The sequence below is a fragment of the Ranitomeya variabilis genome, chromosome 2, assembly GCF_051348905.1.
Source record: "Ranitomeya variabilis isolate aRanVar5 chromosome 2, aRanVar5.hap1, whole genome shotgun sequence".
In the NCBI taxonomy this organism is placed as follows: domain Eukaryota; kingdom Metazoa; phylum Chordata; class Amphibia; order Anura; family Dendrobatidae; genus Ranitomeya; species Ranitomeya variabilis.
Genome location: NC_135233.1, coordinates 1,016,649,771 through 1,016,667,805, shown reverse-complemented (window position 1 = coordinate 1,016,667,805; position 18,035 = coordinate 1,016,649,771). Strand labels below are relative to the sequence as shown.

The 18,035-nt window shown below is 44.9% G+C and overlaps 1 protein-coding gene across 2 annotated transcripts in view; it reads left to right on the top strand.

Moving 5' to 3' along the window:
- Positions 1–18,035, top strand: part of NCK1 (NCK adaptor protein 1) — a 179,808-nt gene that overhangs the window by 119,723 nt on the left and 42,050 nt on the right. Inside the window, exon 1 of one of the 2 annotated variants that reach the window (XM_077291301.1) lies at positions 16,958–17,046. The exons of the other annotated variant lie outside the window; for it this stretch is intronic. Coding sequence (XP_077147416.1) covers positions 17,013–17,046 — 34 coding nt within the window. The 5' untranslated portion in view covers positions 16,958–17,012. Of the gene's footprint in view, positions 1–16,957; positions 17,047–18,035 lie in introns of those variants that run through there. 2 annotated transcript variants of the gene reach the window in all.

Sequence of the window (18,035 nt, the reverse complement as noted above, 5' to 3'; positions counted from 1 at the left end):
TAGACGACGGCCGTTTGTGCTTGCGCTTCCACGGGTCAGTATTTTTTTAACATGAAGATGAAATAAAGTTGGGAATTTTAGATCGGTGAGTGCCTTCTCTTTCTTCTTGCATATGGTCATGGATTTTCGTGTATTTTCAGAAGAGCACCTATGATCTTGATGCATGGCTGATGCTAGGACTATTATTCATTAATACCTGAACCCGAAATTTTTGGATAACCTCGTTTCACAGACAGTGCCGTTCGTTTTTGGTCTTCTTGGCGTTAGATATATATATATATATATATATACACACACATATATACACATATACTAGCTGTTTCCAGCCAGCTAACGCTCGGCTCGCTCATTGCTATCTAATGTGGTGGGGGGGCGGGATTACCTGTGGTAATGTAGTGGGGGGGCGGGATTCTGTGTGGTGATGTGTTGGGGGGAGGATTATGTGTGGTGATGTGGGGGCGGGATTGTGTGTGGTGATGTGGTGGGGCGGAGCTACTGTGCAGGGGGCGTGATTAGCGAGTAATCACGATGCCTCATATATCTACTATATAACTGTCTAAGGGTCACTTCCGTCTTTCTGTCTGTCTGTCACGGATATTTACTGGTCGCGGCCTCCGTCTGTCATGGAATCCAAGTCGCTGACTGGTCTCGCCAGCTGCCTGTCATAGCTGCCACGACCAATACGCGACGGCCACAGTCCGATTAGTCCCTCCTTACTCCCCGCAGTCACCGCTCACACAGGGTTAATGCCAGCGGTAACGGACCGCGTTATGCCGCGGGTAACTCACACTGTTACCGCCGCTATTAACCCTGTGTGATCAAGTTTTTACTATTGATGCAGCCTATGCAGCGTCAATAGTAAAAACATCTAATGTTAGAAATAATAAAAAAAATTAAAAATTATTATATACTCACCTTCCGCCGGCAGGTTTCGGTGGCAAGGATGGTATGCGTGAGGGACCTGCCATGACGTCACGGTCATGTGACTGCGACGTCATCACAGGCCCTGCGCGAGAAGGACCTGCCATGAGGTCACGGTCATGTGACCGTGACGTCCTAGCAGGTCCTTCTCGCGCAGGCGCGAAGAAGCTGCGGTACCATGGGACAGGCAGGGACAGCCTTAGGAGTTCCAGGAGCAGGTGAGTATTTCATATTCACCTGTACGCGTTCCATCCGCCGGGCGCCGCTCCGTCTTCCCGTCCTCTTGCAGTGACTGTGCAGGTCAGAGGGCGCGATGACGTATTAGTGTGCGCGCCGCCCTCTGCCTGATCAGTCAGTGCGGAGAGACGGGACGCTGAAGAGCAACGATGAGAGGTGAGTATGTATTTATTTATTTTTTTTTTTATAGTGCAGCAGCATTACATGTGGCACAATGCTGTATGGAGCGTCTATGGGGCCATAAAGAACTGCATGGAGCATTATATGGGGCATCTATGGGGCCATAACTGCATGGAGCATTATATGGGGCATCTATGGGGCCATAACTGCATGGAGCATTATATGGGGCATCTATGGGGCCATAAAGAACTGCATGGAGCAATATATGGGGCATCTATGGGGCCATAACTGCATGGAGCATTATATGGGGCATCTATGGGGCCATAACTGCATGGAGCATTATATGGGGCATCTATGGGGCCATAACTGCATGGAGCATGATATGGGGCATCTATGGGGCCATAACTGCATGGAGCATTACATGGGACATCTATGGGGCCATAACTGCATGGAGCATTATACTACGTGACTGGGCAAAATACTACGTGGACATGCATATTCTAGAATACCCGATGCGTTAGATCGGGCCACCATCTAGTATAGATGTGTGTGTGTGTGTGTATATATATATATATATATATATATATATATATATATATATATATATATATATATATATATATATATATATATATATATATATATATATATATATATATATATTCGTATTCACCGGGAGCATGCCCTAGCACCATTCAACATCCATTTATCTAACCTCCTAATGAGCCGTGTGGTGAAACGTGTAGAGGTCGCATGACCTCTAAATGATAACTACCCCTCTTGACTGCCTTGTTGACTTTACAGTATATCATATGTATTTTTCTAATTCAAGATAAAATTTGAATATCAGAAGATTGTGTTATGTTTTGTCATTGGTTTCTAAGCACCCTTTATCTCCGCTCACTGATCACTGGGGTTAACGGTCTCCCAGGGTCAGCCGTGGTTGAGCTGGGGCGCCATATCCGCTGACAAGTAGGGTGCCAACCTCCGCTGTACAGGCAGGGCTCAGCGTAGGTACAGGTCAGTGGGGCACACTTATCGCACATTTTTTAGGCGGCAGCCTCTGTGGCACTGCTGTGGGCATAATAGGACAGCAGGGTCAGTCCTCGTTGAGCGGGGGCGCCATTCTTGTATAGGGTGCCAACCTCCGCAGGCAGGCATTCAGGTCAGGGATTATCTATAGGGTGAATGTAGTGTGCACTTTTCTAGTGTGGTGTTTGTATATGCTGAGGAATAAATACCCTTAACTGCCTCCGTTAAAAGGCGTATCGGCGGTCATTAAGGGGTTAAAGTTGCAATTGATGAATCACCGAAAACATATGGTATCCCCGGACAGCACCCGCAATGTCAAATACACTTGAAAGAAGGCACAAGGTAAATGTCTAAAGCGCAAAAGAAGAAAGGGCAGACCCCCCCCCCCCCCCACCCCATAAAAACTAAATAAAACATAAAGGAGCAAATGTAATAATGAACCCGGCCCCAAATCTTTTCATTACTTTGCATTTTACACAACTACGATGCTGAAGTTGGTTTCTTATTCAGCAGTTTCTTATTCGGCTATTTTTTATTTTCTGTTTTTTTCAGGTTTTTCAATAAAAATAAACCATTCTAAGTATATAATATTATGCGGTCATGTGCCCTCTTGTGAATACACTTAAAAACATAAAAATATTAGAAGGCTGGCACAAAAATGGGCATCAAAGTGGGCACTGAGGTATGGTATTAAAGGTGTTAAATGGCTTTGTGCCACTGATCTGACACCTGACTTGCATACCTTGTGATGCCACACATCAAGTTCCTGTCAATCCAGCCTGGCACAAATGGGTTCTGGGCATCAAAACTGGCATCAAATGGGGCAAATCGCCCATTTTCACAGATTTGAATAAGTAACAGCTATTTTTAAGGGGTTAAATAGCTTTGTGCCACTAATCTAACACCTGATTTACATAACTACTGATGCCCCACATGAAATCCAAGTCACTGCAGCCTGGCACAAATCGGTTCGGGGCATCAAAACTGGCATCAAAGTGGGCAAATCACCCATTTTCACAGATTTGAATAAGTAACAGCTATTTTTAAGGGGTTAAATAGCTTTGTGCCACTGATCTAACACCTGATTTACATACCTACTGATGCCCCACATGAAATACATGTCACTCCAGCCTGGCACAAATGGGTTCTGGGCATCAGAACTGGCATCAAAATGGTCAAATCGCCCATTTTCACAGATTTGAATAAGTAACAGCTATTTTTGAGGGGTTAAATGCCTTTGTGCCACTGATCTAACACCTGATTTACATACCTACTGATGCCCCACATGAAATCCATGTCACTGCAGCCTGGCACAAATGGGTTCTGGGCATCAGAACTGGCATCAAAGTGGGCAAATCGTACATTTTCACATATTTGAATAAGTAACAGCTATTTTTAAGGGGTTAAATGCCTTTGTGCCACTGATCTAACACCTGATTTACATACCTACTGATGCCCCACATGAAATCCATGTCACTCCAGCCTGGCACAAATGTGTTCTGGGCATCAAAACTGGCATCAAATAGGGCAAATCGCCCATTTTCACTGATTTGAATAAGTAACAGCTATTTTTAAGGGGTTATATGCCTTTGTGCCACTGATCTAACACCTGATTTACATACCTACTGATGCCCCACATGAAATCCAAGTCAATCTAGCCTGGCACAAATGGGTTCTGGGCATCAGAACTGGCATCAAAGGGGGCAAATAGCACATTTTCACAGATTTGAATAAGTAACAGCTATTTTTAAGGGGTTAAATGCCTTTGTGCCACTAATCTAACACCTGATTTACATACCTAGTGATGCCCCACATCAAAGTCAAATCACTTCAGCCTGGCACAAATGGGTTCTGGGCATCAAAACTGGCATCAAAGCGGGCAAATCGCCCATTTTCACAGATTTGAATAAGTAACAGCTATTTTTAAGGGGTTAAATGCCTTTGTGCCACTGATCTAACACCTGATTTACATACCTACTGATGCCCCACATGAAATACATGTCACTCCAGCCTGGCACAAATGGGTTCTGGGCATCAGAACTGGCATCAAAATGGTCAAATCGCCCATTTTCACAGATTTGAATAAGTAACAGCTATTTTTGAGGGGTTAAATGCCTTTGTGCCACTGATCTAACACCTGATTTACATACCTACTGATGCCCCACATGAAATCCATGTCACTGCAGCCTGGCACAAATGGGTTCTGGGCATCAGAACTGGCATCAAAGTGGTCAAATCGCCCATTTTCACAGATTTGAATAAGTAACAGCTATTTTTAAGGGGTTAAATGCCTTTGTGCCACTAATCTAACACCTGATTTACATACCTACTGATGCCCCACATGAAATCCATGTCACTGCAGCCTGGCACAAATGGGTTCTGGGCATCAGAACTGGCATCAAAGGGGGCAAATTGCACATTTTCACAGATTTGAATAAGTAACAGCTATTTTGAGGAGGTTAGATGCCTTTGTGCCACTGATCTAACACCTGATTTACATACCTACTGATGCCCCACATGAAATCCATGTCACTCCAGCCTGGCACAAATGGGTTCTGGGCATCAAAACTGGCATCAAAGTACTCAAATCACCCATTTTCACAGATTTGAAAAAGTAACAGCTATTTTTAAGGGGTTAAATGCCTTTGTGCCACTAATCTAACACCTGATTTACATACCAACTGATGCCGCACATGAATTCCATGTCACTCCAGCCTGGCACAAATGGGTTCTGGGCATCAGAACTGGCATCAAATTGGGCAAATTGCACATTTTCACAGATTTGAATAAGTAACTGATGATTTAAGGGGTTAAATGCCTTTGTGCCACTGATCTAACACCTGATTTACATACCTACTGATGCCCCACATGAAATCCATGTCACTGCAGCCTGGCACAAATGGGTTCTGGGCATCAGAACTGGCATCAAAGTGGGCAAATCGTACATTTTCACAGATTTGAATAAGTAACAGCAATTTTTAAGGGGTTAAATTCCTTTGTGCCACTAATCTAACACCTGATTTACATACCTAGTGATGCCCCACATCAAAGTCAAATCACTTCAGCCTGGCACAAATGAGTTCTGGGCATCAGAACTGGCATCAAAGTGGGCAAATCGTACATTTTCACATATTTGAATAAGTAACAGCTATTTTTAAGGGGTTAAATGCCTTTGTGCCACTAATCTAACACCTGATTTACATATTTAATGATGCCCCACATGAAATCCATGTCACTCCAGCCTGGCACAAATGGGTTCTGGGCACCAGAACTGGCATCAAAGTGGGCAAACAGCCCATTTTCGCAGATTTGAATAAGTAACTGATGTTTTTAAGGGGTTAAATGCCTTTGGGCCACTGATCTGACACTTAAAATACACAGACAGTGATGCCCTGCATCAAACCCAGGTCTCTCCCGCCTGGCCCAAATGGGTTCTGGGCACCAGAACTGGCATCAAAGTGGGCAAACAGCCCATTTTCACAGATTTGAATAAGTAACTGATGTTTTTAAGGGGTTAAATGCCTTTAGGCCACTAATACGACACTTAAAATACACAGACAGTGATGCCCTGCATCAAACCCAGGTCTCTCCCGCCTGGCCCAAATGGGTTCTGGGCACCAGAACTGGCATCAAAGTGGGCAAACAGCCCATTTTCACAGATTTGAATAAGTAACTGATGTTTTTAAGGGGTTAATTGCCTTTGGGCCACTGATCTGACACTTAAAATACACAGAAAGTGATGCCCTGCATCAAACACAGGTCTCTCCAGCCTTGGCCAAATGGGTTCTGGGCACCAGAACTGGCATCAAAGTGGGCAAACAGCCCATTTTCACAGATTTGAATAAGTAACTGATGTTTTTAAGGGGTTAAATGCCTTTGGGCCACTAATAAGACACTTAAAATACACAGACAGTGATGCCCTGCATCAAACCCAGGTCTCTCCAGCCTGGCCCAAATGGGTTCTGGGCACCAGAACTGGCATCAAAGTGGGCAAACAGCCCATTTTCACAGATTTGAATAAATAACTGATGTTTTTAAGGGGTTAAATGCCTTTGGGCCACTAATACGACACTTAAAATACACAGACAGTGATGCCCTGCATCAAACCCAGGTCTCTCCAGCCTGGCCCAAATGGGTTCTGGGCACCAGAACTGGCATCAAAGTGGGCAAACAGCCCATTTTCACAGATTTGAATAAGTAAGTGGTGTTTTTAAGGGGTTAAATTCCTTTGTGCCACTGATACCAGAGTGCATACATATAGAACAGGGAGCCCCACAATAAAACCAGGTCTCTTCAGCCTGGCCCTAATTAGTTCTGGGCATCAGAACTGTCATCAAACTGGGCAAACAGCCAATTTTAACAGATTTGAATAGGGACCTGCTGTTTTTAAGGGGTTAAATGGCTTTGGGCCACTGATCTGACACTTAAAATACACAAATAGCGATGCCCTGCATCAAACCCAGGTCCCTCCAGCCTAGCCCAAATGGCTTCTGGGCACCAGAATTAGCATAAAAGTGGGCAAATATAGTGAGTTGGTGTTGGGAATGCCTTGGTTACAGCATCAAAACCCTGTTATTAACTGGGTTACTGAGGAAATTGTTCAATGGTCCTTATCTAAGTCCTTGAAGTGTGTATCTGTGTTGTCTGTCGGTCTGGAAGCTATTCCGGAGTACCTGAAGGTCTTTGAAGACGTGTTCTCTGAAAGCAAGGCTGAGGTTCTACCGCCACATCCATCTTTTAATTGTGCCATCAATTTAATCTGTCTTGTCCTGAGCGGCTGGCCATGAAGGAGTATATTGCCGAGAGTCTTCGTAAGGGGCATATCCGCCCTTATGTTTCTCCTATGGCAGCTGGCTTTTTCTTTGTAAAGAAAAAACATGGTGGTTTGAGTCCTTGCCTCGACTTTCGGGAACTCAACAAAATCACTGTGAGAAACACTTACCCACTTCCTCTCATTCCTGACTTGTGTAACCAGTTGTCTGGGGCCAAATGATTTTCAAAGTTGGATTTGTGGGGAGCCTATAATTGGATAAGTGTTTGAGAGGGAGACGAGTGGAAGACGGCGTTTCTCACGTGAGAAGTTCTTTTTGAGAATCTTTTTACGTCCTTCGGGCTAACAAACACCCCTGGCCATTTTTCACAATTTTATTAATATTGTGTTTGCTGATCTGATCGGTCACTTTGCGATTATTTACCTTGACGACATCTTGGTTTACTCCCCTGACAGTGAAACCCATTTTCACTATTCGCGTACTGTCCTTCATAGACTCAGGGAAAAACTACTTTTTTCAAAATTTGAAATGTTAATTTTTTGTACAGGAGTTATCATTTTTGGGTTTGATTGTTTCCAATGAGGGGTTTCACATGGATCCCAAGAAGGTGCAGGCTGTTAGTGATTGGGTTCAGCCCCGTGACTTGAAGGGTTTGCAACTAGTGATGAGTGAGTATACTCGTTACTTGGGTTTTCCCGAGCACACTCGGGTGGTCTCCAAGTATTTATGTCTGATCAGAGATTTAGTTTTCCTTGCCGCAGCTGCATGATTTACAGCTACTAGACAGCTTGATTACATGTGGGGATTCCCTGGCAAACAGGCAACCCCCACATGTACTCAGGCTGGCTAGCAGCCATACAGTATGCAGCTGCATCAACAAAAACTAAATCTCTGAGCAGTCACAAATACTCGGGAGACCACCGAGCTCATCACTATTTGCAACGCTTCTTGGGGTTTGCAAACTACTATCGAAAGTTCATCAAGTATTTTTTGCAGGTAGTTAATAGTGATGAGCGTATATACTTGTTGCTCGGGAAATCTCCGAGTATTTGTGACTGCTCAGAGATTTAGTTTTTGTTGACGCAGCTGCATGATTTATGGCAATTATGGCACTTAGCCTCTCTCTTCCCACTGCCCTGTAGCGGTGGCAATGGGGTAATAGTTGGGTGGTTGATGTGACCTTTGAATTGTAAGGTCACATCAAGCCCGGCTTAGTAATGGAGAGGTGTCAATAAGACAGCTATCCATTACTAATCCTATAGATCTCCTGTAATGAATAAAAAAAACAAAACAACAATATACCTGTCCGTTGTTCTGTCCCACGCAGTAATCCATATCTGGGGAAAATACAGTTTGCAACCAGGACTGTGCTAAGATGCTACCAGCCCAGCTGCAAATTACTGGGGAATGAGGAGATGCTGCCAGCGCAGCCTCAGTGACTAGCGGTGAAGTCACTGAGTCTACCCTCCCTGCTTGCCTGACCCGCGCTGAACTCTGGAGCGTGGGAAAATGCCAGTTCATTTTCCCACGCTGCAGAGTTCATTGCAGTTCAAGCCGGAAGGGAGGGCAGACTATGTGACATCAGCACTAGTCTCTGTAGCTGCACTGGCAGCATCTCCTCATTCCCCAGTAGTTTGCAGCCATGGCGGTTGCATTTCAGCACCGCTCCTAGTTGCAAACTGTATTTTCCCCAGATATTGATTACTGCGTGGGACAGAACGACTGACAGGTATGGTATATTGTTGGGTTTTTGTTTTTGGTTTTTTTTAATTACAGGAGAACAAGGGCGTTGTATGTATTAGCTGCATAATAAGGATGAAAAACTGTGTTTAGTGTTTTATTTCATTAAAAGACTTTATCCTGGCTGCGTCTTTATTGAACCTGTAACAACTATAGGATTAGCAATGGATAAGTGTCTTCTTGACACTTCTCCATTACTAAGCCGGGCTTGATGTGACCTTACAATATAAAGGTCACATCAACCCCCAAACTATTACCCCATATACCACCGATACAGGGCAGCGGGAAGAGAGAGGCTAAGTGCTGAAATTGGTGAATCTTAAAAATGCGACATTTCTGGGGAGGCTGAGAGCTAGTGTTTGTAGCCATGAGGGGTCAATATCCATGGCCCCTTCCTAGGCTATGAATATCAGCCCGCAGCTGTCTGCATAGCTTTTTCTGGAATTTAATTATAAGGGTACCCCATGTCATTTTTGGGGGGCCACCCTATTTTAATAGCCAGTAAACACTAAAAATACAGCTGTGGGCTCATATTCATAGCCTGGGGAGATCCATGGGTATTAACCCCTTCTTAGGCTATAAACATTGGCCTCCAGTCGCTGGCTTTCCCTCTCTGGATTGGAAAATTATGCGGGAGCCCGCAACATTTTTTCCCCCCAAAATAATCTTTTATTAATTACATACATGTCCTCTAATTTGCACACACACTATACTAATTGTATTGATCACTGACATATACAGTACATATCTAACTATTCTGCATCTACTTAGTGTATGTAAACCATGTCTTCTATCCTGTCTGCTCCAGCAGTGATTTTAGAGAGGCTGACAAATGAATTACCGGCTATTCTTCTATGTATCTCTCTCTGCAATATAAAGACTATATATATACAGTGTATATATATATATATATATATATATATATATATATATATATATATATATATATATATATATATATATATATATATATATAGTAAAAACGGAACAGCACACTGGTGTAACTTATCTTAGGGTGCAAAGCCTCCAGGCAACCCGTCCACTGGTCGTCAGCATTCAATATAGATCAAAAAGAGAGGCAGCACTCCATTTTCAAAAAGGTGCAGGATTTATTCAAATCCACATGTCAGCACAGACATGTGGATTTGAATAAATCCTGCACCTTTTTGAAAATGGAGTGCTGCCTCTCTTTTTGATCTATATATATATATGTATATATATATATATGTATATATATATATATATATATATATATATATATATATATATATATATATATATATATATATATATAACCATATGCAAGAAGAAAGAGAAGGCACTCACCGATCTAAATTTCCCAACTTTATTTCATCTTAATGTTAAAAAAATTCCATGGCCGGGGGAGTGAGGAGCGGAGTTCTTGTGAGCAGGGATAGACGACGGCCGTTTGTGCTTGCGCTTCCACGGGTCAGTATTTTTTTAACATGAAGATGAAATAAAGTTGGGAATTTTAGATCGGTGAGTGCCTTCTCTTTCTTCTTGCATATGGTCATGGATTTTCGTGTATTTTCAGAAGAGCACCTATGATCTTGATGCATGGCTGATGCTAGGACTATTATTCATTAATACCTGAACCCGAAATTTTTGGATAACCTCGTTTCACAGACAGTGCCGTTCGTTTTTGGTCTTCTTGGCGTTAGAGATATATATATATATATATATATACACACACCCACTAGCTATTGAACCTGTTCTACGCCCGGGTGGCGAGCATTTATATTGGTATATGGTCTCCATCCTGGTATGCGCCTCTTCCATCCTGCCCCCTAATCTTGTCATGTGCTGCTACCATCTTGCACCCCCATCCTGTCATACGCTGCTCCCATCCTGCGCCCCCTTCCTGTCATGTGCAGCCCCATCCTGCGCCCTCATCCTGTTTTGTGCGCCTCCATCTTGTCATGTGCTACTCTTTTCCTGTGCCCTCATCCTGTAATGTGCTGCTCCCATCCTGCGCCCCCATCCTGTCATGTGCTGCTTTCATCCTGCGCCCCATCCTGTCATGTGCTGCTCCCATTCTGCGCCCCCATTCTGTAATGTGCTGCTCCCATCCTGCGCCCCCATTCTGTCATGTGCTGCAACCATTCTGCGCCCCCATTCTGTCATGTGCTGCTCCCATCCTGTGCCCCCATTCTGTCATGTGCTGCTCCCATCCTGCGCCCCATTCTGTAATGTGCTGCACCCATTCTGCGCCCCCATTCTGTCATGTGCTGCTCCCATCGTTGATGGCCCCCATAAGATGCTCCATAGCATAATATGCCCCGTATGCTGATGCTGCGATTTAAAAAAAAAAAAATGACAGACTCACCTCTCGTCGCTGGGCGCCGAGTGCCTAAGCAGGCGGGAACACCAGCGCACTATGGGGGTCAGGTGCTGGAGTCGCCGCTGGCTAAGGCCCCCGGTGTAACAGCGTGTCCCTCCCCCGGCCTGTGTCCCTGGACTGCTATGTAATCAGGCTTGAGTCAACAACCAGAAGGGGGAGCTTTCCCTCATGGAGGGATGGATCCCAGGACACAGAACAATAGACTCATGTGTTGGCTGATTCAATTGTGTGGTGACTTGCGAAGGGCTGGGATCGTATACTGAGGCGAGATCCTGGTGCCCGTGTGTGGAGGATTAAAAGCTGCCACGTGGAATGGTGTTGTGTCCCTCATCTGCTGGATCCAGTAAACCCATCCCAGGATTATTTTTCTTTTCCCTGGCTTCGGATTGCCAGGTGGCGCCCCCGGATCTGCTCCCTTTGTGTGGACTCATTGTAGACTAATTACGGACGCTGCAGAATTACTTTGATTTGTGTTGTCCCAGTTCCCTGTTCCGATAAATTTTATTGGATTGATTACTGGCGTGGTGTCTCTTCCTGCTCTGTCGCATGCCCCGTCACTTGCGATATTCACCTGTCCCTGTTCCACCGCCGCGCGCCACTCTGTCATCCGTGTCCTCTGGCTGTGACTGTTGAGGCAGGGGGCGCGCACTGACCACGTCATCGCGCCCTATGACCTGAACGTCACAGCCAGAGGATGCGGAAGACCCGGCGGTGGAACGGGGACAGGTGAATATAGCATGGCTCACCCTCCCCCTTCATACTCACCCTCCTGGTGCGTCTCTGCTTCTCCGTTGGAGATAGCGGTATGCGTTCAGTGCTTACTCATACCGCGATCTCCTGGGCCACAATCCTCCTCCCCGGATGCGTCACACTGTGGGATCCAGACTGTGCAGACGCGTCGCGCTTGCGCAGTCTATAAAGGCTTTGGACAGAGTGACGCTATCAGCGTTATAATATATATATATATATATATATATATATATATATATATATATATATATATATATATATATATATATATATATATATATATATATATATAATGGTGTTCAAAAGTCCTGCATAGGCGTGAAGAAAACTATGTTTCATACTTCTGCATCTCTACAGTGAAACTATGTTTTTGTAATCCCTCATCGTATGCCATACTCATTTTTGAATGTCCCAAGTGTATAAATTGTTATGGTATGCGCATTTTTGATAATTTTTTTTACAGCATAACCATACCTACACCAGTACAGTGTGTAGAATGGTGAACAGGTTTCTAAGTTCATTAACTTCCAATGCAAGTTCACACAGACTTAAATTTAACTTTTTAAGATTTTTTATTTTTTATTTAATTCAGAGTCCTGAAAAGGGCCTTTAGAGTGCATCTTTAGCTTCTAATACTTTATTGGCCAGCCTTTGCTCTTGAGCACCAGCTTGCATCTCTGTGGCATTGAGTGAACAAGCTTCTGCAGATGTTCACGAGTGATGATGTGGTTCCAGGCCTGTATCAGAGCCTCAATCAACTCACTCTTGGTCCTTGGCTGTTTTCTAGATATCTCTAATGATACCTTGTGCCACAAATTTTCAATTGGATTGAGGTCCGGGGACTGAGCTGGCCAGTCAATAGTAGCCACCTTGTTCTTTTTTTTCCTTTCCGTTACTGTCTTAAGGCCCCGTCTCACATAGCGAGATCGCTAGCGAGATCGCTGCTGAGTCACAAGTTTTGTGACGCAACAGCGACCTCAGTAGCGATCTCGCTATGTGTGACACGTACCAGCGATCAGGCCCCTGCTGTGAGATCGCTGGTCGTGTCGGAATGGCCTGGACCTTTTTTTGGTCGTTGAGGACCTGCTGACATCGCTGAATCGGTGTGTGTGACACCGATCCAGCGATGTCTTCACTGGTAACCAGGGTAAACATCGGGTTACTAAGCGCAGGGCCGTGCTTAGTAACCCGATGTTTACCCTGGTTACCAGCGTAAATGTAAAAAAAAACAAACAGTACATGCTCACCATCTGATGTCCGTCAGGTCCCTTGCCGTCTGCTTCCTGCTCTGACTGAGCCGCCGTAAAGTGAGAGCACAGCAGTGACGTCACCGCTGCGCTCTGCTCTCACTGTACGGCGGCTCAGTCAGGGCAGGAAGCAGACGGCAAGGGACACTGAAAGGCGAGTATGTACTGTTTGTTTTTTTTGGTAACCAGGGTAAACATCGGGTTACTAAGCGCGGCCCTGCGCTTAGTAACCCGATGTTTACCCTGGTTACCTGGGTGCTGCAGGGGGACTTCGGCATCGTTGAAGACAGTTTCAACGATGCCGAAGTCGTTCCCCTGATCGTTGGTCGCTGGAGAGAGCTGTCTGTGTGACAGCTCCCCAGCGACCACACAGCGACTTACCAACGATCACGGCCAGGTCGTATCGCTGGTCGTGATCGTTGGTAAATCGCTATGTGAGACGGGGCCTTTAGCTCTGTGACAAGGAGCATTATCATCCTGGAAGATGTAATCCCCTGAAAAGAGGTGTTGAGCAGAAGGAAGCATTTTCTTATTAAGGATGTCTATGTATTTTTTTGCATTAACCATACCCTCCACAATATGAAGCCTTCCAACACCATTGGCTGCCGTACAGCCCCAGACCATTACTTTCATCGGATGTTTCACAGAGAAGCTCAAACACTCTGGCTTGTACTCTTCATGTGGGAACCTTCTCACATAAGACTTGCCATCATTTCCTAAAATGCAAAAAGTGCTTTCATCACTAAATAGCACTTTTTCCCACTCCTCCTTCCTCCATTTTAAATATTTCAATGCCCACAGTTTTCGCCTTTGTCTTTGTATGGATGTCATCAATGGCTTCTTTCGGGCCTTGCACCCTCTCAATCCTGCTTCCAAACATCTCTTCCTAACAGTTGATGTTGCTACCTCAATATTGCACTTTTCTTGCCATTCTCGCAGAAGTTGAGGAGAGGTGAGTTTTCGATTGGCAAGGGATGTTCTTATGAGTACTCTATCCTCCCTTTTAGTTGACTTTCTGGGCCGACCAGATCTGGGCCTGTCCTGGGTAATTCCAAGCTGCTTATGTTTCTGCAAAATTCTTACGACTGTACTCTGATTACAGCCGACCTTCCTTGCGATCTGGGGGCCAGTATAACCCTCTTCATGTAGCACCACAACTCGCACACGATCCTCCGCTGACAAAAATCTGAAGGCTCCCATCATAAAACTCTACAGTATGATTCACTAGATAGACCAACAGATAAAACAAACAAACAAAGCAGCAGATGGGATGTAATGTGATTGGCTGCCATATCCAGGTTATGATTGGTCACAAGAACCTCATCTGTGATTGGCTAATTTTGGATCTGAAGCTGTACAATATTTAGTTGTGCTTTCAATTCCCATATTGTTGCAATAATATCAGGCAAAACTGCTTCAAAAGCTAAAAATATTACAGGGAGAGAATGCAAAATTGTATTCTGAACAAAACCATATATAATATGTCATATTAGCATCGAAGATATTCGACAGAAAACGTTTAAAACTTGAAAAATCAATTTATCCTATACCTATGCAGGACTTTTGAACACCACTGTATATATATACTGTATATATGTATACACACACACACACACCACACATTTATTCTATGTGTATATCTCTATTCTATCGTAATCTAACCTGTCACTCTGATTAAAATGTACGTGGCTGTTTATTTGCCGGCTTTTAATCTATCTATCTATCTAGAATATATATATACATTTTGAAGAATATTACGTTTTAAAACTATGTGTAAATGATTAATAACATTTCTGTATGTAAAATCTCATGTTAAAATCGCACTGCAGTCGGATGTAGATCGGGTGTTAGGTGTGAGAAGTCAGATTGTACTCGCACAAGAAACGCCTGACACTCACATGACACTTGCATTGCACTCGTCAGACTTTCCTAGTGTGTAAATCGCTAGTGTGTCTCCAGAATGTGTATGTAATAGTGGTGTGAGATCAGTGGCCAAGGTCATTTAACCCCTTAAAATTCAGTTACTTATTCAAATCATTAAAATCAATGCCAACTTTGATGCCAATTCTCACGGCCAGAACCCATTTGGGAAAAGCTAAAGTGACATGAATTTCATGCAGGGCATCAAAATGCATGTCATAATGGTGTCAGATCAGTGGCCCAAAGTCATTTAACCTCTTAAAAAATCACTTACTTATTCAAATATGTGAAAATGGGCTGTTTGCCCACTTTGATGCCAGTTCTGATGCCCAGAACCCATTTGGGCCAGGCTGAAGAGACCTGTTTTTGATGTGGGGCTCCCTGTTTTATATGTATGCACTGTGGTATCAGTGGCCCAAAGGCATTTAACCCCTTAAAAACATCAGTTACTTATTCAAATCTGCGAAAATGGGCTGTTTGCCTAAATTGATGCCAGTTCTGATGCCCAGAAAACATTTGGGCCAGGCTGAAGGGACCTGGGTTTGATGCAGGGCATCACTTTCTGTGTATTTTAAGTGTCAGATCAGTGGCCCAAAGGCAATTAACCCCTTAAAAACATCAGTTACTTATTCAAATCTGTGAAAATGGGTGATTTGCCCACTTTGATGCCAGTTTTGATGCCCAGAACCCATTTGTGCCAGGCTGGAGTGACATGGATTTCATGTGGGGCATCAGTAAATATGTAAATCAGGTGTTAAATCAGTGGCACAAAGGCATTTAACCCCTTAAAAATAGCTGTTACTTATTCAAATCTGTGAAAATGTGCAATTTGCCCACTTTGATGCCAGTTCTGATGCCCAGAACCCATTTGTGCCAGGCTGCAGTGACATGGATTTCATGTGGGGCATCAGTAGGTATGTAAATCAGGTGTTAGATTAGTGGCACAAAGGCATTTAACCGCTTAAAAATAGCTGTTACTTATTCAAATCAGTGAAAATGGGCGATTTGCCCCATTTGATGCCAGTTTTGATGCCCAGAACACATTTGTGCCAGGCTGGAGTGACATGGATTTCATGTCGGGCATCAGTAGGTATGTAAATCAGGTGTTTAATAAGTGGCACAAAGGCATTTAACCCCTTAAAAATAGCTGTTATTTATTCGCATGTGTGAAAATTGGTTCTCTGCCCACTTTGATGCCAGTTCTGATGCCCAGAACCCATTTGTGCCAGGCTGGATTGACAGGAACTTGATGTGTGGCATCACAAGGTATGCAAGTCAGGTGTCAGATCAGTGGCACAAAGCCATTTAACACCTTTAATACCATACCTCAGTGCCCACTTTGATGCCCATTTTTGTGCCAGCCTTCTAATATTTTTATCTGTTTGTAAGTGTATTCACAAGAGGGCACATGACCGCATAATATTATATACTTAGAATGGTTTATTTTTATTGAAAAACCTGAAAAAAACAGAAAATAAAAAATAGCCGAATAAGAAACTGCTGAATAAGAAACCAACTTCAGCATCGTTACACAACTAAACAATCTGCACTACAAGTCCCAGCATTGCTAGGGCTGCTGTGCATGGTGGCAGGGTGTGCACACTCCTTCTGTAAGTGTCCGCAGTCCTATAATCCTTCTCAGGTCGCTTGTGCTTTTTCTCTGACTGGTTTCAGGGTTTTCCTTTCCATGACTTTCCTAATCTCCCTCTGTACAGCTCAGCCCCAGGGGGAGGGGAGGCTCACATGGCGGCCATGATTCGGTATCCTTAGGGTTAAGGCTGAGGTAGGATAGGCTGGAGGACTGCCTGTTTGTGTAGGAAGGGCCTGGTCATGTGACTCTTCTCCCCCACCCCAGGGCCAGGAAGCTCCAGGCTGGGCTCCAGAGGAGAAGGCGCCTTCAGAGAGGACAGCATGGAGCTGCCCAACTTCTTCAAACACTGGTTCAGTAAGTTGCTATCCTGTGCAGAGCGCCCCCCATTGTAGTCTCTGCTTCCTGAGGGCTAGTGGGTGAGCGCTGTCCCTGGTGCAGGCGACTTGCTGTGTGTAGACGGTGCCTTCACCTCTGTGGGGTGTAGTGTCAGATTATCTCCATGGTTCTGTGCAGTAACTGAAGGGTTAAAGGCACTGAGGCAGAAACAACTCTGTATTTTGGCCTATTGTCTGCTCCTGTGTGGGATACTGCTGGCTGTGTAACCCTGCCGCCCTCCATCTGTTATGGAACTACAACTCCCAGCCTGTGGCTGTCGGAGCATGCTGAGAGATGAGTTTCACAGAGGCGAGAGCCTTCCACAGTGAAGAGCTATCAGTCTGTTTTAATGCGTCTTCCAAACCTAGGATCCAGGTGGTCAGTGGCCCCTAGCACTGGGGTAGGGCCTGTCTGCTTCCCAGGAGAGGAAAAGCTGCTGTAAATTGTAAAGTGGAGCAGTTATCTGGGGCTTCTGTGGCACTGCTGTCAGCAAGTGGCTTCTGTGGCACTGCTGTGGGTAGGCGGCGGCCTCTGTGGCACTGCTGTGGGCAGGCAGGTGGCTTCTGTGGTACTGCAGTGGGCAGGCGAGTGGCTTCTGTGGGCATGCAAGTGGCTTTTGTGGCTTTGCCTTGGCCAGGCAAGTGGCTTCTGTGGCACTTCTGTGGGCAGTCGCAGGTATCTTCTGTGGCACTGCTGTGGGCAAGCGAGTGGCTTCTGTGGCGCTGCTGTGGGCAGGTGAGTGGCTTCTGTGGCACTTATGTGGGCAGGTGAGTGGCTTCTGTGGTACTGCTGTGGGCAGGCGAGTGGCTTCTGTGGCACTGCTGTGGGTAGGCGAATGGCTTCTGTGGCACAGCTTTGGGTAGCTGCTGCTGTGGGCATAGTGTCAGGTGGACCGCTTCTGGGGTGCCACTGTGAGCAACCAGTCAGGCGGGCGGCTTCTGTGGTGCCACAGTGAGCAGCTAGTCACG